Source organism: Trichomycterus rosablanca, chromosome 9 (genome assembly GCF_030014385.1).
Source record: "Trichomycterus rosablanca isolate fTriRos1 chromosome 9, fTriRos1.hap1, whole genome shotgun sequence".
NCBI classification, from domain to species: Eukaryota; Metazoa; Chordata; class Actinopteri; order Siluriformes; family Trichomycteridae; genus Trichomycterus; species Trichomycterus rosablanca.
The window spans coordinates 20,455,934-20,481,054 of NC_085996.1; the positions used below are offsets into that span (position 1 = coordinate 20,455,934).

Below are 25,121 nucleotides of genomic sequence, written 5' to 3' on the forward strand. Positions count from 1 at the left end.
GTTTAGTTAGTTTAGTGTACACTCTACAAAAATGTACATTCTATCACATGTCCAGCAAATTGAAAGTGTCCCTCTGAGTAATGTTTTAAGGCTTGCCTGGCAGTAGATCACAGGCAAAAGAAAGACTTTGGAGTGACATTGAACATACAGGCATTAGGGCTGGCTGCACTGGCCAAATGCTAATCAAGGCAGTCATCCATGCTGCCACCTTCCAACCCCACTTCCCTCAATCCCTCACTGCATCACAGCACATCACATGGACTTGCCCAGGGTCATTCACCTCAATATAAGCTTTTAGCTTTGGAAAGTTATGTGACATCACAGTCTTTTGCCATTGCATAATTCTGCCCTAAAAGTTTGAGGGTGGGTTAACAAAATTAACTGGTACAACCTTTTAATAAAAGAATTACACAGACCTCCAGGAGATGCTAATTTTTATTAGATCCCAAATGTTTTCATGCAAACATTTTGACACCCCTGGTGAAATCCTAGGTTTAACAACGTGTTTTATTCAGTAAGCCTGTGTGTGGATATTGACTTTTAGATTTAATTTGGACTGGTAGAAGCCAGACAAACAGGGACTTAAAATGTAGCTTAGATCTGCTATGCTAGAGAACTGCTATGCCACCACATCTTTACATTACTGTGGTTAAGCAGCACATACACAAACGTATGTGCTTATTAACAGTTCATCTCCATTTGTAAGCATCGACCCCAAATGTGCTAGAAACAGTAACACCAGAGATTTGTTAAAACTTGTTAGCACTAATAACTGAATAAATCCTACAACACATCAGATAGTGGCTACATAGTATGTGTAATTCATTATCATAGTGTCATATGTAGGGTGGCACAGTGGCTCAGTGGGTAGCACTGTCGCCTCACAGCAAGAAGGTCCTGGGTTCGATCCCCAGGCGGAGTTTGCATGTTCTCCCTGTGTCTGCGTGGGTTTCCTCCGGGAGCTCCAGTTTCCTCCCACAGACCAAAAACATGCAGTCAGGTTAACTGGAGACACTGAATTGTCCTAAAGGTGAATAGGTGTGTGTGTGTGTGTATGTGTGTCTGCCCTGAAAAGTACTGGCACTACGTCCAGGGTGTTACTGTGTGCCGTGCACCCATTGAAAAGCTGGGATAGGCTCCAGCAACCCCCTGCAACCCTAATTGGATAAGCGGGTTAAGCGGGATAAGTGAGTGAATGAGTATCATTTGTACAACAGAAATAGATGGTAAGGAACCATTTGGGCTTTCGACTAGCAAGTAAAAAACAAAAAAGCAAAAAGTACCTAATGGCACATCAAGGCTCAGAGAGCTGTGCATGCCTGTTTTGCAGTTTTAGCATTTAATGTGTCTCCAAAACAGGAATATAGCATTTTCAGATGTATCTGTCATACTGTAAGGTATGTTATTGACCAACTAATTGATAATGAAATTTGCTTTCATTTATTGATTTTTATCATCTACATCTCTACCTTATAGGTATAAGTCTTATATACACTATACACTTATATACACTGATCAGCCAGAACATTAAAACCACCTCCTTGTTTCTACACTCACTGTCCATTTTATCAGCTGCACTTTCCATATACAGTGTATCACAAAAGTGAGTACACCCCTCACATTTCTGCAGATATTTAAGTATATCTTTTCATGGGACAACACTGACAAAATGACACTTTGACACAATGAAAAGTAGTCTGTGTGCAGCTTATATAACAGTGTAAATTTATTCTTCCCTCAAAATAACTCAATATACAGCCATTAATGTCTAAACCACCGGCAACAAAAGTGAGTACACCCCTAAGAGACTACACCCCTAAATGTCCAAATTGAGCACTGCTTGTCATTTTCCCTCCAAAATGTCATGTGACTCGTTAGTGTTACTAGGTCTCAGGTGTGCATAGGGAGCAGGTGTGTTCAATTTAGTAGTACAGCTCTCACACTCTCTCATACTGGTCACTGAAAGTTCCAACATGGCACCTCATGGCAAAGAACTCTCTGAGGATCTTAAAAGACGAATTGTTGCGCTACATGAAGATGGCCAAGGCTACAAGAAGATTGCCAACACCCTGAAACTGAGCTGCAGCACAGTGGCCAAGATCATCCAGCGTTTTAAAAGAGCAGGGTCCACTCAGAACAGACCTCGCGTTGGTCGTCCAAAGAAGCTGAGTGCACGTGCTCAGCGTCACATCCAACTGCTGTCTTTGAAAGATAGGTGCAGGAGTGCTGTCAGCATTGCTGCAGAGATTGAAAAGGTGGGGGGTCAGCCTGTCAGTGCTCAGACCATACGCCGCACACTACATCAAATTGGTCTGCATGGCTGTCACCCCAGAAGGAAGCCTCTTCTGAAGTCTCTACACAAAAAAGCCCGCAAACAGTTTGCTGAAGACATGTCAACAAAGGACATGGATTACTGGAACCATGTCCTATGGTCTGATGAGACCAAGATTAATTTATTTGGTTCAGATGGTCTCAAGCATGTGTGGCGGCAATCAGGTGAGGAGTACAAGATAAGTGTGTCATGCCTACAGTCAAGCATGGTGGTGGGAATGCCATGGTCTGGGGCTGCATGAGTGCAGCAGGTGTTGGGGAGTTACATTTCATTGAGGGACACATGAACTCCAATATGTACTGTGAAATACTGAAGCAGAGCATGATCCCCTCCCTCCGGAAACTGGGTCGCAGGGCAGTGTTCCAGCATGATAATGACCCCAAACACACCTCTAAGACGACCACTGCTTTATTGAAGAGGCTGAGGGTAAAGGTGATGGACTGGCCAAGCATGTCTCCAGACCTAAACCCAATAGAACATCTTTGGGGCATCCTCAAGCGGAAGGTGGAGGAGCGCAAAGTCTCGAATATCCGCCAGCTCCGTGATGTCGTCATGGAGGAGTGGAAAAGCATTCCAGTGGCAACCTGTGAAGCTCTGGTAAACTCCATGCCCAGGAGAGTTAAGGCAGTTCTGGGAAATAATGGTGGCCACACAAAATATTGACACTTCAGGAACTTTCACTTAGGGGTGTACTCACTTTTGTTGCCAGTGGTTTAGACATTAATGGCTGTATATTGAGTTATTTTGAGGGAAGAATAAATTTACACTGTTATATAAGCTGCACACAGACTACTTTTCATTGTGTCAAAGTGTCATTTTGTCAGTGTTGTCCCATGAAAAGATATACTTAAATATCTGCAGAAATGTGAGGGGTGTACTCACTTTTGTGATACACTGTAGGTGCACTTTGTGGTTCTACAATTACTGACTGTAGTCCATCTGTTTCTCTACATACCTTTTCAGCCTGCTTTCACCCTGCTTCTTCACTGGTCAGGACCACTACAGAGCAGGTATTATTTAGGTGGTGGATCATTCTCAGCACTGCAGTGACAATGACATGGTGGTGGTGTGTTAGTGTGTGTTGTGCTGGTATGAGTGGATCAGACACAGCAGCGTTGCTGGAGTTTTTAAATACCGTGTCCATTCACTGTCCACTCTATTAGACACTCCTACCTAGTTGGTCCACCTTCAAGGTGTTTGAGTTGGTCATATTCTAGACCTTCATCAGTCTTCACCGGACGCTGCCCATGGGGCACTGTTGGCTGGATATTTTTGGTTGGTGGACTATTCTCAGTCCAGCAGTGACAGTGAAGTATTTAAAAACTCCATCAGCGCTGCTATGTCTTGTCCACTCATACCAGCACAACACACACTAACACACCACCACCATGTCAGTGCCACTGCAGTGCTGAGAATCATCCACCACCTAAATAATACCTGCTCTGTGTTGGTCCTGACCATTGAAGAACAGCATGAAAGGGGGCTAACAAAGCATGCAGAGAAACAGATGGACTACAGTCAGTAATTGTAGAACTACAAAGTGCTTCTATATGGTAAGTTGAACTGATAAAATAGACAATGTGTGCAGAAACAAGGAGGTACAATTAGCACAATTATTTTGTAATCAGTATTAGTGATCCATGTAGAGTTAACCATATATACAGTACATTATGTACGTCTTAGGGACAATGTTTATGCAGTAAAACTGAACCAAATATAATTCTGCATTTCACATTTTAGGTATACTAATCAAACCCAACTAAACATAATTACTAATATAAGCACTGGCATTCATAAACAAACAGCAAGAGACAGCACTGATCGACAATAACATTAAAACCACCCACCCAAGGGGCGCCCAGCGCTGGGATTTTGAAACTCCCCAAGTTCGAATCTCAGCTCTGCTACCAGTTGGTTGGGCACCCTCTAGCAGGCACAATTTGTCTTTAGTAGCAAACAAAACTGGCCAATAGTCTGCTGTGTGGAAAAAGACCGAACTAATAAGTGGGTGAACTAATAAGTGCTTGAGCGTGTAAGGACCCTGGTTAGTTGCCCGAGGCGCCTGTACAGAAGTGAAGGAGCTTAAAGATTAGTGGGTGACTCTCTGTGCACGAAGTATGGGCAAATAAGATGGGGACAGTGTATGTGCATGCATCAGAGGGAGCGTGTGTCAGGCGAATATACCCTAATCGGAAGCAATCTGGATCCCCAGGTTTGGAAGACTAATCGGCTACGCTAACATTAGGAGAAAAGGGGAAAAATACATGAATAAAAATAGAAAAAAACACCCGCCCAATATGCTATCAAAACAGTTCTGATCATGGACAGTACTGTCGAATCTGGTACCAAGACATTACCACTAGGTGGTTTAACTTCTATTTTTGTATGTTGCAAGTTGGATCATTCTACAGTGCATCCTGGTGCCATCTCTTCCATGGGTAAACAATGCACACATGCAGGTCCTTTCATTGATCGAATTTCCAGATTTGATGCCTGCGTACCCATTGTAGGTGCTTTTGATAGTGGACAGGGGTTAACATGAGCAATCTGACTGGCTGCAAGGACATACACAAAATGATTTAATGCACTATTTGTTGTGATATTTTCACCTTCTGTTGGTATGTACCAGCTGCCATAACCTTCATCATCTGGCATCATCGTCATCTTGTATTAATCAGTCTCTGCCACCCACACTCCGTGGCTTGGCCTGTGAGCACTTCTCGCTGTTTTGGAGATACCCCAACTAGTCATCTGACTGTAACAATTTGCCCTTATCAAAATGCTGTTTAGATCTGCTGTATTTATTAAGCGTACCACGAGTAACTACCATCAGCCAAACATTTAAAGTATTCTGAACCAAGACATGCATAACTGTTACAAAATTTGCACTGCCATGTATATGATATACATAAGTGTACATAATTTGACCAATTTGGACAGTGGTAGCCTAGGGCCTTGGGCTATCAACTGATAGCCACTGCTGGGCCCTTGAGCAAGGCCCTTAACCCGTACAATGGCTGACCCTGCGCTCTGACTCCAGCTTCCAAACAAGCTGGGATATGTGAAGAAAGAATTTCATTGTACTGTACATCTGTATATGTATACAGTATATGACAAATTTTTTTTATTTTTCTTCAATTATAAACACCTAGCTGTTTAAAGTTTAATAAAAAATGTTTAATTGTTGCTTATTTTTGTTTGGTAATGTTTATTTGAACATTGAATTATTGGTTAACCTACATGACTACAAAAACATCATGACATCAATGCTGTATGTTTGATACTGATGACCACTGTTGAGGATGTTTTACTTGTAAGCTGATATCAGGTTCTGATGTGGTGTAGACAACTGCTTAATTCAGCATCATCATGAAGAGCAATGAAAGTAACTGAGAGCAGCAACATCCAAAATAGCAGTGGATAATTGAACACTGCACATCAGACAGGATTGTTTATCTGCACCATGTTTGTTATTGACAGATTTTAGTTAATTTGTTGAATGACTCAAATGACTCATTAAGTGCTAAGTAGGATTCAAACAGTCATTTATTCTTGTAACTGGGCAAACAGATCAACCACAATATATCAGCAGTTGCTATTGTACATAAGTTACTTTACTGTCTGCTGCCCTGTCCAGGGTATTTCTGCTTTGTGCCCAGTGTTTCCCAGCTTAACCGGACCTGATGCAACCCTGGTGTTGATAAAAAACAAAATAAATTTTATTAACTTTGCTGTTTGCTGCCTGGCTTTTAAACTTCTCTTAATTATTACTGCTCATAAGTTCTCTCCACTACTTACATTTTTCGCTCATTGTTTTAGTACAATAAGTCACATTAAGCTTTGTGCACCGCCACACTCCATAAGAAATAACGGCACAGCCAGCACAAAAACGATTTTGCCGCTTCTCATTTGAATTACTGAGCTGGTAGGGAATACAGTATTCCAAGACCAAGCATCTCCACAGTTAAGAAGTGTAAGGAAACAATAAAGCAGTAAAGATAAAGTTATAACTGTATTCATTTGAACTGTTTTTTAACTGTATTTCAGTGTTTTTATATTATACTTGTGTTACTTGTGTATAAGTGTGTGTCAAAACAACCCCATTATTTTACATTAGCCTAAAATATATGCAGTTCCACGTGACCATAAAATGCATTAACAGGTTTTCCATTTAGCATGTTAATTCAATGCACTCATAAAAAGCTTGTTCAAGTTGATACATTTCCAGCCAATGTTCACCTATTATAAATGTGCCCATACCAAATATTAAGAAATTTATGGACATCCTCAAAGATTTAACCTTTCACTCAAATTGTTATGGTTTAATGATCTGTAATAAAACACGTAATAAACTCATATAGAGCTTTTTACTAGTGTTCTTGTACTTTTGGAGTCCACTGCGGGTGTATTAATTCTTGCTCTCCTCCTCCACTGTATACAATAAGTGACTGTATACAGCACAGACAGAATAATGTAGTTCATGGATGTGGTAGAAATAGTGCAATAAAATCACATGTGCAAAAATGAACTACTGGCTTCAGCACTGGATTCCAGAAATTTCTTATTAGCTCAATAACTGTCTAAAATTAGTAACAACTGATATGGCTTGTGGCATAAAACAAGAAACAGATCTTCAGTAGCATGACTTCCATGCAAAGACTGTTTCGATTAATGAACCATAAAAAGAAAAATACCATGTCCATAAAATAAAAATATGTACTAAAGCAATTTGTGACAGGAAAGATGACAGTTTTTGAAGCTATAAGCATTGGCTGATTAACGGATTATAATGGCTTGGGCAGTCATGTACATTCTTCACCAAATCTCTATGTTGTGTGTTAAAAACATGTCAACACACACACACACGTTTAAACCCATCGCCCACTTTTCTAGTAATGCAAGCGCATCCATTCTTAGCATTAAACAGAGACGTGAATGTAGCACTATTTATGTTGTTATTCTGTCTTACAAATACATGTTAAACATGCCAAACAATGTTGTGGTTAATCCTACAACCCTAATCAGAAAAAGTTAAGACAGTATGGAAAATGTGTTTCTTTTTTTATACATACATATATTTTTTAATTCTGCTATTTCTCCTACTTTTTAGCACATCCAGTTGCCCGACTGCGTCACGCTTTCTCTCCACTAATGCCAACCCCCACTCTGATTTGAGAAGAACGAAGCTAACCCATGCCCCCTCCGACACGTGGGCAGCAGCCGTATGCATTTTGTCACCCACACTAGGTGAGTGCATATATGCGAATAAGCCTGATCCGCACTCTTTCCCCGCCTCTGTGCAGGTGCCATCAGTCAGCCAGCATATAGCGCATCAGTTACGAGGAGTCCCTATCCGGCTTAATACCCCACCCCTATAAACAACAGGCCAATCGTTGTTCATGTGGCTGCTCAGCCCAGCCGGATGGCAGAGCTAAGATTCGATGTGATGTATTCGAAATCCCAGCTCTGGTGCGCTAGCATGTGTTTTTACCACTCCGCCACCTGAGCGTCCGAAATTGTGTTTCTTACATTGTTTTTTTATTTCACTGCAGGCAGTATGAACCCAAAATATTTCAGGTTTTGTCTGATCAACCTCATTTCATTGTTTAATATACATCCATTCCTGCATTTTGGGTCTGCAACATATTCCAGACAAGTTGGGATGAAAGCAATTTTCAAATGAAATGAAGTTGACCAGATAAAACAGTAAATGTAAGAAACACTGTGATATTTCTATTTGCATTTTCCATACTGTCCCAACTTTTTCTAATTTGGGGTTGTATATAAAACCTCTGAAAAGTGATACAATCAAAAATATTATGGCCCGCTGATGTCACACCCAGATGGATGTATTCACGCAGCACAGGCATTACTGACACACTAACATGAGAACTTAGTCCTATCTATTTATATTTTTCATTAACTGTAATTTATTGTTTTGATTTACACTGACTAAGCATAACATTATGACCACTGACAGGTGAAGTGAATAACATTGATTATCTCGTCATCATGGCACGTGTTAGTGGGTGGGATATATTAGGCAGCAAGTGAACATTTTATCCTCAAAGTTGATGTGTTAGAAGCAGGAAAAATGGGCAAGCGTATGGATTTGAGCAAGTCTGACGAGGGCCAAATTGTCCCCTCCATCCAAAACTGTGGTCAGTATCGATCAAAAGTGGTCCAAGGAAGGAACATCGATCCATGGAGGCCCCACTTCACAACTTACAGGAGTTAAAGGATCTGCTGCTAACATCTTGGTGCCAGATACCACAGCACACCGTCAGGGGTCTAGTGGAGTCCATGCCTCGATGGGTCAGGGCTATTTTGGCAGCAAAAGACCAACACAATATTAGGAAGGTGGTCTTTCTCATAATGTTATGCCTGATCAGTGTAAAAAGCATGTCTTTATAACTCAAAGCCTTTCAGATCGATAGAGAATTTCAGTTGATAGAGAATGAATAAGCGTAAGCCCAGACTAAGCTAGAAAACCATTTTAAGTCATCGGATTGCTCACCTTGACATAGAGCTGCTGGAACTCCTCGAGGTTTAGGCGGCCAGTTGGGCAGTCCTTTAGGAAGCCTTTGTACCACTGCTTGAGCTCATGCTCATTAAACTCTGTGTTCTTTACCAAGTCATCCATTGCCTCAGGGGTCAGCTTGCTGTTCTGTTTCCCCATGATGTATCTGCAGGACACAAAAGATACAGTGACATAAACAACAGTGATATCATGCTGTCCTTACAGCAGCATGTTGTTGGCTATACAGATACCTCAGTAGTTGGATCAGGTGTGAGGGGAACCCCATAACTGGTCATGCTGTACCATGTTGAAAGCCATAGAAAAATCACCCACTCAACCGCTTATCCAATTAGGGTCACCACGGGGGTGCTGGAGCCTATCCCAGCTTTTCAATGGCCGCAAGGCACACAGTAACACCCTGGAAGGGGCACCAGTCCATCGCAGGGCAGACACACACACATACACACACATACACACACACATACACACACACATTTACTTACAGGGTAATGCAGTGTCTCCAATTAACCTAACTGCATGTTTTTGAACTGTGAGAGGAAACCAAAGCTCCTGGAGGAAACCCACACAGACACGGGGAGAACATGCAAACTCCACACAGAAAGGACCCGGACCGAACCTTCTTGCTGTGAGGCGACAGTGCTACCCATGGAGCCACCGTGCCGGCCCATAGAGAAATCATTGAAACATAAATACAGTGCCTGGTTCTTTTCTCTTGCTTTCTCCATGATGATCCGAAAGTTTGTGATCTGATTCCACATGCTTCTTCTTTGTCAAAATTCAGCTTGTTCTTGGGCAATCTCAAGCTTGGTTTGCATTCGTTTCAGGATTACTTGCAACAGGATTGGTCCTGTAGTTGCTGAATTGGAGCAATTTACCTTTCTTATGCAGTGGAATGAAGACTGATTGTGTTCATTATTTTGCCAGATCCCAGTCTCCAACATCAACCTGCAGATCTTAAGCCACGTGTTCAGTGTCATCTCTCCTCCAAACCTGAGCAGTTCCACTGCTGTTATTTAGACCAAGTGCCTTTCACTTAGCCAATTCTAGCATGGTACAACTGATCTCTTCCTTCAGTGGTGGCGCTTCCCTTTCCTAAACATCAATCTGTATATTCCTCTCTTCTCCTTTGTACAATTCTTCACAGTAGCCTCTTCATCTTTGACACACCTTCTTAGGTTCTTCCCATTTGTTGTCCTTGATGGCTGTAGTTCGAGGCTGAAATGGTTTGGTGAGCTTCTTCACTATCTGGAACACAAGTCCGCTGTTGCCTTTCTTTGCATTTTCTTCCAGCTCACTGCATAATGATAAATATACTTGGTTTGTTTATTTCTTTGAGCATCTTCTGCAATTGACGTCAAAGTTTCTTGTATTCATTGTGACATTTTTGCTTCATGCTTCCGTCTTGTCCACTTAAAGATGTCTCTGGAAATCCTGCTCTTGCATTTGTTGCAGTTATTCTGAACTGGATCCTAAGCCGCTTTCAAAATGACATGCTTTATCTGCTGACACAGTTCATCTAGTGTGTACGGTTCCTACAGTCTTTCTACCTCTTCAAATCACTTGGCAACCTCAACTTTGTATCGCTGCTTAAACTGATCATTTCTGAGTTATTCAAAGTCTAACGGTAGTAGCTTCCTGATTTGATTCCAACTGTGTCCACTGCTGACTGATCAGAATGTAGTGAATCTGAGTTTTGTAGTGTCTCCTGATTTGGACTCTTCTGAATGTATCTGTCCCTGTTTTGTAGGCAGACTGATGTTCAGCACAGAAATCCACCCCTATAGTTTTTCGCACTATGACTAAATTTCCCAAGGACTACACTTTCTTCGCCCCTGTTCCAATTCTTGCATTGAAATCACTGTTAATCACAAGCAGGTTCTGCATGCCCTGATAAAGTACAACACCCCTGTGTCTATTATTCCCACCGGCTAACAGCCTGTGATGTGGGTAATAAAGAATTGCTAGCAGTTAAGCTTGCTCTTCAGGAGTGGATACACTAGCTTGAGGGAGCCAAACACCCATTTTGGATCTGAATGGACCTTAAAAACCTCTATGTCTTGACCCTAACCTTTTACCTGTAATCCAACGAGTGGAAATGCATTTAATAAAACATGAACAACAGTCTCCTGTTTGCAGAATAAAAACACTGCTCCACTAAACATGACATTGCTTATTCTTGCTGTATGAATGACACAAAATACTTTGCCAGATATCACTGATAACCCCCACCCTCAAAATTCTGGATATTCACCGGTGCAGTCAGCTCTGCTAATTGCTTTCATGATGTTAAGTGCCCACCCTCAAAACTCAAACTATTTTTTTATTCAATTTGTTCTGTATAACAGCAGTTTGTTTAAACAGGGAATTTTAATTTCAGACCCACTGCAACACTAATTACAGTGAAGTGGTTAATAAAAATAAATGAATAAAAGAAGTAAAACAATAAAGCCCTTGGTAACACTTTACATTACAGATAATAAGTGGGTAATGATATGGTAATATTAGGGGTAACAAGTCGTATTTATTCATAAATTAAACTTCAAAAGCAATTTAAACTAAAATATCTGGGTCTAGTAAATGTAGAGATGCCATTTTAATACTAAATATACGTACATACCTCATTTCTAAAAAAAAGTTGGAACATAAAAATGCAGTAAAAAGAAAAATCCAATGTTTTCAGTTCACTTCATAGTATTTGGGTCACTCCTGGGATTGGGTGCCTTTTGGACCTTAATATTTTTTGAAAATGAAACTGAAATTTTTTTATTTGTTTTTCATGTTTTATTATAAAAAGGACATGTTATACTTTTCCAAACTAATACTGGTCAAACTCAAGCAAGCACACAAACTGTAGGGTTTTTTAAAAACATTTTTATGCAGTCTCTGACCCAGGATGTCCACCCTGTTACGGATAAATGCATAACTGTTGTGTTTCTGTCTTTCAGCTGCACTTAAGGCCATTCTTTAAAGGATGAGCACATAATATCAATATTTCTGTTATTATTATAACCAAACTGAATAATAAAGCTATATAAATTACACATGCACCTCATATACAGTACATTGTGACATCCACCCTGTTACGTATTAGGTTGTATAACAGAATGTCCACACCATAACAGGGTGGACATTCTGACGTAAAATTAGCCATTTGCTAGCGAGTGAGCAAAACCATGCTAGCATAAAAGTGACTTCTCTCCTTTTTAGTAGGATTATTTTTTGAATTATTAAATCGTATTGCTTTTTCTCCTATATCCCATAACAGGGTGGACACGTTATGGTTGACCATATAAGACTTTTAGGATAAAATGTGGAAAAAAACAACATTAAAATGAGGAGTTAGCCACTCATCTTCCACAGTTGTGTTCCTCCAAAAAGATCATGTGAGCTTTTTGTAAGATCAGAAAAGGATGTCAGTATGCAAAACAGCTCTTCATTTTAAGAGACAGTAGTAAGTAATAACAGGGTAGACAGCAACATGAGGGATGAGTGGAAAACCGTAATAATCAGCAATAAAATGAAACCAAGGTTTAGAGGGACTTAAGCAAACGTTTTAAACAGTACTGAAAGACTGAGATATTTTCATGATTAAACCTTATATATCCATCACTAAATCAGAATGTACAGTGCTGGGGACATGGAAAAACCTCTGGTATCTGGTATCTAATTATTTCAGTAAGATGTTTAAAAATTTTATTGTTTAAAATTTACTTAATAAATACAATGATCAGTACTGGGGACAGAAAAGGCTCCGAAATGTAGGAATGACCCATTTACAATTTGATGCCTGTAACACACTACAAAAAGTTGGGACAGAGGCAAAATAAGAGTGAAAAGTTTATAGAATATTTAAGTTATAGCACTCCACTAAGCAGGTAAATTGCTAACAGGTAAGGAAATCATTACTGGGTATAAAAGTAGGATCCACCAAAGGATCAGCCTTTACTAGCAATGATGGCTCAAGGCTCACCACTTTGTGCCAATCTTCATTAGAGAACCAATCAGTTCAAAGGAACATTTCTAAATTTAAAATTGCAAATAATGTAGTCTTTCACCATCTACTGTTTTTAATATTTTGAATAGATTCAGAAAAATCCCTGTCCATGTAGGGCATAGCTGAACACCACTGTTGTGTGTGTGTGTGTATTTTGAGCTCTCATACGGCACTGCATTAGAAACTATCATGCTACTTTTATAAATATAGTCAAATGGGCTCAGGATTAGTTTATAAAACCATTGTCACTTACACTCAAGTCCACTACTGCATCAAGATGCAACCTAAAACTCTACTACACAAAGTTACCGCCGTACTTCAATTCCATGCAGAAATGCCTCTGAGTTCTCTGGGAACAAGCTAATGTCAGATGGTCCAAAAGACAGTGGAAAAATGTGCTGCGGTCAGATGAATCCAGAGTTCAGACTTTGGGTTATCTTTGCCAGAGATGAAAAGGACTGTTATCAGTAAAAGGTACAGGAGCCAACATCTGTGCCTATGATGTGGGTGACTTGCATATGTGTAAAGGTACCACTGACACAAAGGCATAAAGTGGGGTCAAAAAGTATTTAGTCAGCCACTGATTGTGCAAGTTCTCCTACTTAGAAAGATGAGAGAGGTCTGTAATTTTCATCATAGGTACACTTCAACTATGAGAAAAAAAAATACAGGAAATCACATTGTAGGATTTTTAAAGAATTTATTTGTAAATTATGGTGGAAAATAAGTATTTGGTCAATAAAGTTCAACTCAATACTTTGTAACATGACCTTTGTTGGCAATGACAGAGGTCAAACGTTTCCTGTAAGTCTTCACCAGGTTTGCACACACTGTAGCTGGTATTTTGGCCCATTCCTCCATGCAGATCTCCTCTAGAGCAGTGATGTTTTGGGGCTGTCGCTGGGCAACACGGACTCCACAAATTTTCTATGGGGTTGAGGTCTGGAGACTGGCTAGGCCACTCCAGGACCTTGAAATGCTTTTTACGGAGCCACTTCTTCGTTGTGTTTGGGATCATTGTCATGCTGGAAGACCCAGCCACGTTCCATCTTCAATGCTCTCACTGATGGAAGGAGGTTTTGGCTTAAAATCTCACGATACATGGCCCCGTTCATTCTTCCCTTAACACGGATCAGTTGTCCTGTCCCCTTTGCAGAAAAACAGCCCCAAAGCATGATGTTTTCACCCCCATGCTTTACAGTAGGTATGGTGTTCTTGGGTTCTTCTTCTTCCTCCAAACACAACGAGTTGAGTTTTTACCAAAAAGTTCCATTTTGGTTTCATCTGACCACATGATATTCTCCCAATCCTCTTCTGGATCATCCATATGCTCTCTGACAAACTTCAGACGGGCCTGGACATGTACTGGCTTAAGCAGGGGGACACGCCTGGCACTGCAGGATTTGAGTCCCTCTCGGCGTAGTGTTTTACTGATGGTAGCCTTTGTTACTTTGGTCCCAGCTCTCTGCAGGTCATCCATCAGGTCCCTCTGTGTAGTTCTGGGATTTTTGCTCACCGTTCTCATAATCATTTTGACCCCACGGGATGAGATCTTGACCCCAAGGAAGATTATCAATGGTCTTGTATGTCTTCCATTTTCTTACAATTGCTCCCACAGTTGATTTATTCACACCAACCTGCTTGCCTATTGTAGATTCACTCTTCCCAGCCTGGTGCAGGTCTACAATTTTCTTTCTGGTGTCCTTCGACAGCTCTTTGGTCTTAGCCATGGTTGAGTTTGGAGTCTGACTGTTTGAGGCTGTGGACAGGTGTCTTTTATACAGATAACGAGGTCAAACAGGTGCCATTAATACAGGTAACGAGTGGAGGACAGAAGAGCTTCTTAAAGAAGAAGTTACAGGTCTATGAGAGCCAGAAATCTTGCTTGTTTGTTATTGACCAAATACTTATTTTCCACCATAATTTACAGATAATTTCTTTAAAAATCCTACAATGTGATTTCCTGGATTTTTTTTCACATTTTGTCTCTCATAGTTGAAGTGTACCTATGATGAAAATTACAGCCCTCTCTCATCTTTCTAAGTAGGAGAACTTGCACAATCAGTGGCTGACTAAATACTTTTTGGCCCCACTGTATATTGGGATTTCAGAGAAACATATACTGCGATTAAGGCTACATCTTTTGCCGGGAAGTCTATAATCTCAGCATGACAATGCCAGGCCTCATTCTATATGTGCTAAAAAAATACACACATAATGCATGTGCTTGACTGGCCTGCCTGCAGTCCAGATCTGTTTCCTGAAAATGTATGGTGCAGCATTAAGAAGAGAATCAGACAGCAACCTCAGACTGTTGGGTACCTCTAGTCTCATATCTAGCAAAAATGGAGAAAAATTCCACTTGCAAAACTGCAACAATTAGTGTTCTCAGTTACCAAACCATTACAAAATCTAATTAATAAGACAGATGATGGAACATACGCCTCTGTCACAACTTTCTGATCAGCACTGATCTCCAGTATCCCCTGTCTCTGTGCAGGCTCCATCGATCAGCCATCAGAGGTTGTAATTGCATCACTTATGAGAAATCTCCGTCTGGCAATCCAACCCAACGGATGAGCCAATCATTGTCCATGTAGGCACCCGGCCTGGCAGTGGCACAGCTGAGATTCGAACTCACGTGGCCTTTTAAATTGCTAAGTTGTTGGTTAATGCTTCGTTATACACAAAATGAAAGCATCAGCCAAAACAGGTTCTTTTTGACTCCACAACTTTCCACTATAATATTTGTACAATATAACAAAACAATTCCACTCATAAAGTACATCCTTGGAAGTCTACATTAGCCAAGACATATACACCGATCAGCCATAACATTAAAACCACCTCCTTGTTTCTCCACACATTGTCCATTTTATCAGCTCCACCTACCATATAGACGCACTTTGTAGTTCTACAATTACTGACTGTAGTCCATCTGTTTTTCTGCATGCCTTGTTAGCCCCCTTTCATGCTGTTCTTCAATGGTCAGGACTCTCCCAGGACCACTACAGAGTAGGTATTATTTGGGTGGTGGATCATTCTCAGCACTGCAGTGACACTGACATGGTGGTGGTGTGTTAGTGTGTGTTGTGCTGGTATGAGTGGATAAGACATAGCAACGCTGATGGAGTTTTTAAACACCTCACTGTCACTGCTGGACTGAGAATAAAATGGACAGTGAGTGTAGAAACAAGGAGGTGGTTTTAATGTTACGTCTGATCGGTATTGCATGGTGGCATGTAGACACTGAATAATCTGGTGATGGATGGCATTCCTGGCCGATGACATGCTAAAGGAGGAGCAGTATTTTCTGCTGCTCTGCTGCTCTGGTTTCCCTTTTGAGGCAACCTATCTACATAAACTGGGTCGACTTCTTAAACACACCGCAACTGATTCCTTTATTTTTCAAGTCTATAATGGATATATCACATTGATAGATTGTAAAAGTCTTGTAAGGACAGCCCACCCTAGAACAGTGGTATATATAGCACAACCACGATATCTGAAATGAATATGGGAGAACATGGGGTTTCAGATTAATGACGATTTATGCATATTCTAATAGAAGTATATTGACTATAATTGACTATAATAACCTTACTGTTGTTGTACTATAGTAACTTGCTTACACAGATATAGGTATAATATACTTTTTGATTATGCTGTTGCTCTACTGTTGCTGTACTAGTCTGTCTAGAGCTATGGCACAAATAATAAACATATTCCTTCCTGTCATGGTCATTCCTCATACATCGTTAATGATCGATTGGTTGTTAGAGGAGTTTACAGGCAGGAATTGCCAGAGTAAGTCTGAAGGCTAAAAATAAAATAAAACATATTACATGTGGGCAAGCAGCTCCACTGATCATCAGTTTAGAGGCAGAATTGAAAAAGGGGTTCTGCATAAACAAACCGTCAGTTCTACTCTATTTTTCATTTTGATCTAAATCTCCGCTCCTTCTGCAACAAGAAACCAGCAAGTAGCTTTCCCCTGTCTCCTGGCATAAGCAGCCCGCAGTGAATCGATCTGCAGGAATAATTTGGGCTTTTCTGGCAACACAGCTTTAATGCAGCTAAACTAATTGATCTTTTTCAATTACACAAACTGATAAATGCTTGCTGGTGGCATTAAATCCTGTTGTGTCTACATTCATAACTAATATGGCATGACGAATAATTTTTATTTAACAGTAGAACAGTTAGTATTTGCTAGTGCAACTGATACATTTTTACAATTACTGCCATTTTCACAAATATGGGCTTATTTAATGTGAGATTTGACATGGCATGATGCTCAACAGCCCCTGGTTGATATACAGCTGAATTTGCAAGCTAATTTAACAAAATTTGTCTGTAAATAAACTGAATTGTATTGGTGAACAATGTGTCTAACAGGTAAAATGTTTTCTGCTGAGTTTTCTGCTCTCTCACAAATCGGTACCATATGGGACCATAGGGACCCCTTTAAAATCTTCATTTGGTGTGGAGGAACTCCAGTTGCTAGCAGTTTTAGACTGCACTGTATATCTATCTATCTATCTATCTATCTGTCTGTCTGTCTGTCTGTCTGTCTGTCCGTCCGTCCGTCCGTCCGTCCGTCCGTCCGTCCGTCCGTCCGTCCATCCATCTATATACACTGATCAGCCAAGCTTTCATGCTGTTCTTCAACAATCAGGACCCCCACAGGACCACCACAGAGCAGGTATTATTTAGGTGGTGGATCATTCTCAGCACTGCAGTGACACTGACATGGTGGTGGTGGTGTGTTAGTGTGTGTTGTGCTGGTATGAGTGGATCAGACACAGCACCGCTGAGAAAGTTTTTAAACACCGTGACCACTCACTGTCCACTGTATTAGACACCCCTACCTAGTTGGTCCACCTTGTAGATGTAAAGTCAGAGATGATTGCTCATCTATTGCTGCTGTTTGAGTTGGTCATCTTCTAGACCTTCATCAGTGGTCACAGGACGCTGCCCATGGGGCGCTGTTGGCTGGATATATTTTTGGTTGGTGGACTATTCTCAGTCCAGCAGTGACAGGGTTGGTTTAAAAACTCTAAAAAGGTGTTTAAAAACTCTCTCAGCATTGCTGTGTTTGATCCACTCATACCAGCACAACACTCACTAACACATCACCACCATGTCAGTGTCACTGCAGTGCTTAGAATGATCCACCACCTAAATAATACCTGCTCTGTGGTGGTCCTGTGAGGGTCCTGACCATTGAAGAACAGCATGAATGGGGGCTAACAAAGCATGCAGAGAAACAGATGGACTACAGTCAGTAATTGTAGAACTACAAAGTGCTTCTATATGGTAAGTGAAGCTGATAAAATGGACAATAAAGTGTAGAAACAATGAGGTGTTTGTTTTTTTTAATTAATTAATTTATTTATTTATTTTTACTACCAGTGGTCAGGGTCACAATAACACACCCCAGGCACAGCAATCCATCACAGAAGCCCCCACACAGACGCCCAAACGAATGATAGCACCACCCCTGAATCCCAGTGGCAGTGGGCTAGAGTAAGACAGCCTTCAAACCCATGAAGATTGTCGAGTCACCCATGAAGAATGCAGCAAACCTGTATTTTTTAAATAAAATCAGGTGCGTCATCCATGAATATTTAATTGCACTACACAGACTGTTCAGTGACCTTGAGGGTCTGTGCATCAGTAACCACTTCTGGGTATATGTCAGGTTTTTAAGCTTTTCGAATGGACACCAGGGTCCTGTGCTGCAGAGGAACTTCCACTTGCATTCTGAATAGCAAGGCATGCCACTCAAATGCAAAATCACATGCTGAACATTGTATCTTATAAAGTGCATGCAGAATAATAAAGGTAGGAGATGATTGTGCTTTAGGTGAGCATTAAGATTTTAACACAAGAAACATGTTCAGTATGTAAAATGTCAGGATGTGTTAGGTTTACCTGCTACATCTTTTTCTTATTAAGACTGATTGTTTTCCTTTGATGAGGCTAAATAGAACATAACCTATATGAAAAATGTGCTTTTAAATGGAATAAATAACAAAGCATTGACAGTAGCCCTAATATACCCGCTGTGTGCAGTGCGCTATACTGCAGGTGCACTTACGGATGGAGCAAATTCCATCAGCCCATAACACAACACAGCACAACACAACACATCCCACTTTCAAATCTAATCCACATTCATTCCTCAAAATACAATACAACCTTTATAACAGCTCACCTGTGAGAGGAGTAGCTTGTGTTTTGGTTCCCCGGTTGGAGCGACAACACGGTGTTTGCGCAGCTGTGGGAGAGGTTGTATTGCAGTAGGGATTCGCACTGAGGAGGAGGAGGTGCAAGGATGAAGGAGGAGGAAACCGTTAACGGCAAGTCGCACGTTAGAGTGACGGTACAGAATCAAACACGGGGTCTCTCTCTCTCTCTCTCTCTCTCTCTCTCCGTCATTCTCTTTCACACCCTTACTCATACACTGATCAGCCATAACATTATGACCACCTCCTTGTTTCTACACTCTGTCCATTTTATCAGCTCCACTTACCATATAGAAGCACTTTGTAGTTCTACAATTACTGACTGTAGTTAATCTGTCAGGACCCCCACAGGACCACCACAGAGCAGGTATTATTTAGGTGGCAGATCATTCTCAGCACTGCAGTGACACTGACATGGTGGTGGTGTGTTAGTGTGTGTTGTGCTGGTATGAGCACCGTGCACCGTATTTAAACACCGTGTCCGGTCACTGTCCACTCTATTAGACACTCCTACCTAGTTGGTCCACCTTGTAGATGTAAAGTCAGAGACGATTGCTCATCTATTGCTGCTGTTCGAGTTGGTCATCTTCTAGAGGTCACAGGACGCTGCACACAGGGCGCTGTTGGCTGGATGTTTTTGGTTGGTGGACTATTCTCAGTCCAGCAGTGACAATGAGGTGCTGTATGTCAGTGTCACTGCAGTGCTGAGAATGATCCACCACCTAAATAATACCTACTCTGTAGTGGCCTGGGAGAGTCCTGACCACTGACGAACAGCATGAAAGGGGGCTTACAAAGCATGCAGAGTAGCAGATGGACTACAGTCAGTAATTGTAGAACTACAAAGTGGGGCTGATGAAATGGACAGTGAGTGTAGAAACAAGGAGGTGGTTTTAATGATATGGCTGATCAGTGTATGCCATCTACAGGAAATTATGGTAGCTAATTCAAACCTGGACTAATAGTACATCAAGGTCAAGGGGTCTATTACTTCACTCCCCAACAAAGTGAGGACTAACTGAAATACAGCACCATTGAGAAGGGGTGCTATTCCATCAATTAGACGGTCCTCTTTGGCCACTGAGGACCGCTTGAATTTAAGTCTTAGTTAGTGCTTACTCCTGTGAAGGCTAATTACCCTGTGTATTTAAATGCTGTTTTGCTCCACCTTTGTGTGTGTCCTCATGTGTGTATATTTATATATCCAAAAGTGGAGCATACGGCTGGAAAGTTGACCTTGACGAGGCTGAAAAGCTATATTTGGCTTTGAGACAAAGTTTGCTGAGACCTTTGTTTGGCTGGTTGTTTAAAAACTGCTGTAAAGCAAAAATGTGTTGGATAAAGCATTTTCTATACTTTTCTATAAAAAAAATTTCTAATGCACTTTTCTATAAAAAGGGCATTGTGTAAAGGCAAATAGCTTGGTGTAAACAGCACAAAATCTCATCCTATGAACAATAAAAAGTGATACTTTATCATTTATATGGAAATAAGTAATACCCATGATTGCTTTGCATGGTTGTATAACAACCAACAAATTTAAAGCACTTGTACAGGACCAGGTGCACATTATGTCATCAGATTTAAATCTCTGAACACTAATAGGATGTTACATTTTGCAGAATGCAAAGTATATTTGATTATAATTGTCCTGATTATAGTTGTCCTATAGACGAGGCATAACATTATGAACACGTTTCTACACTCACTGTCCATTTTATCAGCTCCACTTACCATATAGAAGCACTGTAGTTCTACAATTACTGACTGTAGTCCATCTGTTTCTCTACATACTTTGTTAGCCCACTTTCATGCTGTTCTTCAATGGTCAGGATGGTGGTGGATAATTCTCAGCACTGCAGTGACACTGACATGGTGGTGGTGTGTTAGTATGAGTGGATCAGACACAGCAGCGCTGATGGAGTTTTTAAACACCTCACTGTCACTGCTGGACTGAGAATAGTACACCAACCAAAAATATCCAGCCAACAGCGCCCCGTGGCAGCGTCCTGTGACCACTGATAAAGGTCTAGAAGATGACCAACTCAAACAGCAGCAATAGATGAGCGATCGTCTCTGACTTTACATCTACAAGGTGGACCAACTAGGTAGGAGTGTCTAATAGAGTGAACAGTGAGTTGACACAATTTTTAAAACTCCAGCAGCGCTGCTGTGTCTGATCCACTCATACCAGCACAACACACTAACACACCACCACCATGTCATTGTCACTGCAGTGCTGAGAATGATTCACCACCTAAATAATATCTGCTCTGTGGTGGTCCTGTGGGGGTCCTGACCATTAAAGAACAGGGTGAAAGCAGGCTAAAAAAGTATGTAGAGAAACAGATGGACTACAGTCAGTAATTGTAGAACTACAAAGTGCTTCTATATGGTAAGTGGAGCTGATAAAATGGACAGTGAGTGTAGAAACAAGGAGGTGGTCATAATGTTATGCCTTATTGGTGTATAAAGGATGATGTTATTCTTTACTAGCATTTTGCATCAGACTTGTTAGTTTTAATTCTGATAACTTGAAATCAAATTCTTTATGTATTTATGTAATGACATTTATACAGTTGAGCTACAAATCTGCTTTTTGTGTAATGTATGAGTACTCAAACCATTCATTTGTTCCGTAAACCTGTCCTTATTAATGACTTGCTCAAACTGTTTTATAAAATCAGGCAAATAATGGTGCTTTATCAAAGGGCCATCCAATCTTTTGTAGGATTATTCTTTTATTAGCAAAGATCTAATCACAGGACACTGTTGGGCATAACATTTCTGGCTGGATCACTATTCTCCTCCCAGCATTGATAATGAGATGTTTGAATGTCATAGTTCACATGATACCCGTACCAGATACCAGTATAACACACATTGCCATGTTCTTACCATGTTAGTGTTGTAGCGCTGAGTACAGTCAACCACACAAATAACATTCGGTGAGTGAGGTTATACCTGGTTTAAAAATGCCACTGATTATGAAAAGTTTGACAAAACGTGAATAAAAAAATAACAGAACCATAAGAAACATTTAAACAACCTTGTCAGTACAGCTGGTTTGGTCATCTGCAAGTGGAAACCACTGTTACACTGTGAAGAATAAACAATGAACTGCCCTGCATGTTTTCTATCACTAAAACTTCTAAACAAGAAACACAGAGATGTACAGTATATCTAAAATCTGCACACAAGAATTTTGACAAACTATTGATATTGATACTATTTAATTATTGATAGATGGATGGATGGATGGATGGATACTTTATTGATCCTGAAGGAAATTAAAGAAAATTATTGCTAGATTAAACAAAAATAGAACTTTGGCATTAATTAAATTGTCATATTTGAAAACAGAACAGTGTTTCTAAAACATATTACACAAAGTGAATTATGAAGGTGCAAGCATCATGATATTGGGAAACAATACAAACAGTACAGGGCATAACATATGTACAAGAAACCAAATTTACAGCCTATATACAGCCTAGCCAATCTCATGACTCAATCTCAAGTCTCATTTAAAATATTAATCTGTATTTGTAAGTTTGTTTAATTACTAGACAATTTTCTAAAAGAAATTGGTTAAAATTGAATTACAACTGTGCAAATTATTGTGCTTATTATTTTTAATAATAGATATATTGATGTTATAAATTTGTCATTTCTAAATACCTCTATCCCTCTTTCAAAGCTCCCAACCATATGCTAACTGCTTTACTGCTGTGCCATACAGAAATCCTGGGCTTTATATTTCTATTTGTATCAGTCAGTGTTTACAACCGTTCACAGACCACATGGCACAGTGCAGAAGTATGCTACGACAAGCATGAAATAGGTAATTCCTTCTGGAGCAGTCCGGAAGAGTTATGACAGTACCAGGGAGACATAGACTAATCCAGTTGATCCAGATGACCAGACAGCAGTGAGACAAAGTCTTACTGAGAAAGGAGCCCCAAAGAACCCAGAAGAATAATGTCAGCAATAGAGTGCCTGACTTTACCAGTCTGTTATACACTATAATAATTATGTTTACTTGACAGTCCTTCCATAGTCATTCACAAGAGTTTTGCCTTGTTATAATTTTTGTTCATGCAGTGCAACCCAAGAGCATTAGAAACTATTGACAATAATCTACTTTCTAAATATAGACTTATTATAATGCTTATGACAGAAATGGCAGATCATCTTCAGAAAATATCATACTGAGACATTTACATCATAAAGTCTATTATTAAGTCTGACAGTTGATTACAAACTCTTTTGAGTGCCCCACACCCATGTGTTACAAAGCCAGATATTTGCAGTTAGTAAAGATGAGTGAATAAATAAATGTGTTAAGGTAATGTACAACCACACATACAAGGCCAAGGGCACAAGCTTAAGCTGAACACCCGTGATCTTCGATCCCTCAAATGGCACTTCACAAAGAACCGCCACTTAACAATAGCTGACATAACCACATGAGCAAGGGATTACTTTGGCAAACCTTTGTCAAGCACTACAATACGGAGTTACATGCACAAATGACACTTAAAACTTTACTGTGCAAAAAAGAAGCCTCATGTTAACCATGTACAGAAGCGGCTTCGACTTATCTGGACTCGGAGGCATCTACGATAGACCATCACACAGTAGAAATGTGTATTATGGTCAGATGAATCAGCATTCCAGGTCCTTTTTGGAAAAGATGGACATCGTGTGCTCCGGACTAAATATGAAAAGGATCATCCAGACTGTTATCGGCAACAAGTCCAAAAACCAGGGTCTGTCATGGTATGAGGATGTGTCAATGCCCTTGTCAAAGGTCATTAACACTTCTGTGATGGCAGCATTAGTGCAGAAAAGTACATGCATTTTTCAACAAGACAATGCAAAACCACACACTGCACACATAACAAAGGCATGGCTGCGGAGGAAGAGGGTACGGGTACTGAACTGGCATGCCTGCAGTCCTGACCTGTCCTCAATAGAGAATGTGTGGAGAATTTTGAAACGAAAAATGTGACATCTTTTGCTTTTAAACTTGTTTGTATCTAATGTCATATTCCATCTGAGCTGCAGTGACATTTAAGTGCTAGACTTCCTAAGGCTAATATTCTGTCTGGGTTGTCCCCACACAGGCATGTGAGAGATAGGACAGGAGCTGTTACAGCATTTTATACTACAGGCCTATAAATACTACAAAGCAGGGCATGTAGGCCACTTACAGGACTTGTTGACAACCACTGCCTTCTTTACATAACAAGATTAGGACATACAATGTCTGATTAAACCCAGCCCTCATACTCTCATGCTTGATTATCTCTTATCGTTAAAGCAGGTTGGGTGGGTGCTACCTCTTGGGGACCTGGGTTCAAACCTTGCCTATGATCAATAACCGGGTTGACAGTTGACAGTCATTCTGTTTTATATATATATATAAACACTGTTCCATTCAAAAAGTGAAACTTGTTTATTATATTCATTCATTACACACAGACTGATATATTTCAAATGTTTATTTCTTTTAATGTTGATGATTATAACTGACAACTAATGAAAACCCCAAATTCAGTATCTCAGAAAATTAGAATATTGTGACAAGGTACAATATTGAAGACACCTGGTGCCACACTCTAATCAGCTAATTAACTCAAAACACCTGCAAAGGCCTTTAAATGGTCTCTCAGTCTAGTTCTGTAGGTTACACAATCATGGGGAAGACTGCTGACTTGACAGTTGTCCAAAAGACGACCATTGACACCTTGCACAAGGAGGGCAAGACACAAAAGGTCATTGCTAAAGAGGCTGGCTGTTCACAGAGCTCTGTGTCCAAGCACATTAATAAAGAGGCGAAGGGAAGAAAAAGATGTGGTAGAAAAAAGTGTACAAGCAATAGGGATAACCACACCCTGGAGAGGATTGTGAAACAAAACCCATTCAAAAATGTGGGGGAGATTCACAAAGAGTGGACTGCAGCTGGAGTCCGTGCTTCAAGAACCACCACGCACAGAC

At 40.4% G+C, this 25,121-nt stretch overlaps 1 protein-coding gene across 1 annotated transcript in view; it reads right to left on the bottom strand.

Moving 5' to 3' along the window:
• The window catches only part of vsnl1a (visinin-like 1a), a 37,543-nt gene extending 18,371 nt beyond the window's left edge, over positions 1 to 19,172 (bottom strand). The window contains exons 1-2 of the mRNA XM_063001234.1: positions 19,088 to 19,172; positions 8,850 to 9,018 (exon numbers count right to left, since the gene is read on the bottom strand). Coding sequence (XP_062857304.1) covers positions 8,850 to 9,011 — 162 coding nt within the window. The 5' untranslated portion in view covers positions 9,012 to 9,018; positions 19,088 to 19,172. The remainder of the gene's footprint in view (positions 1 to 8,849; positions 9,019 to 19,087) is intronic.
• Positions 19,173 to 25,121: the final 5,949 nt, after the last annotated feature.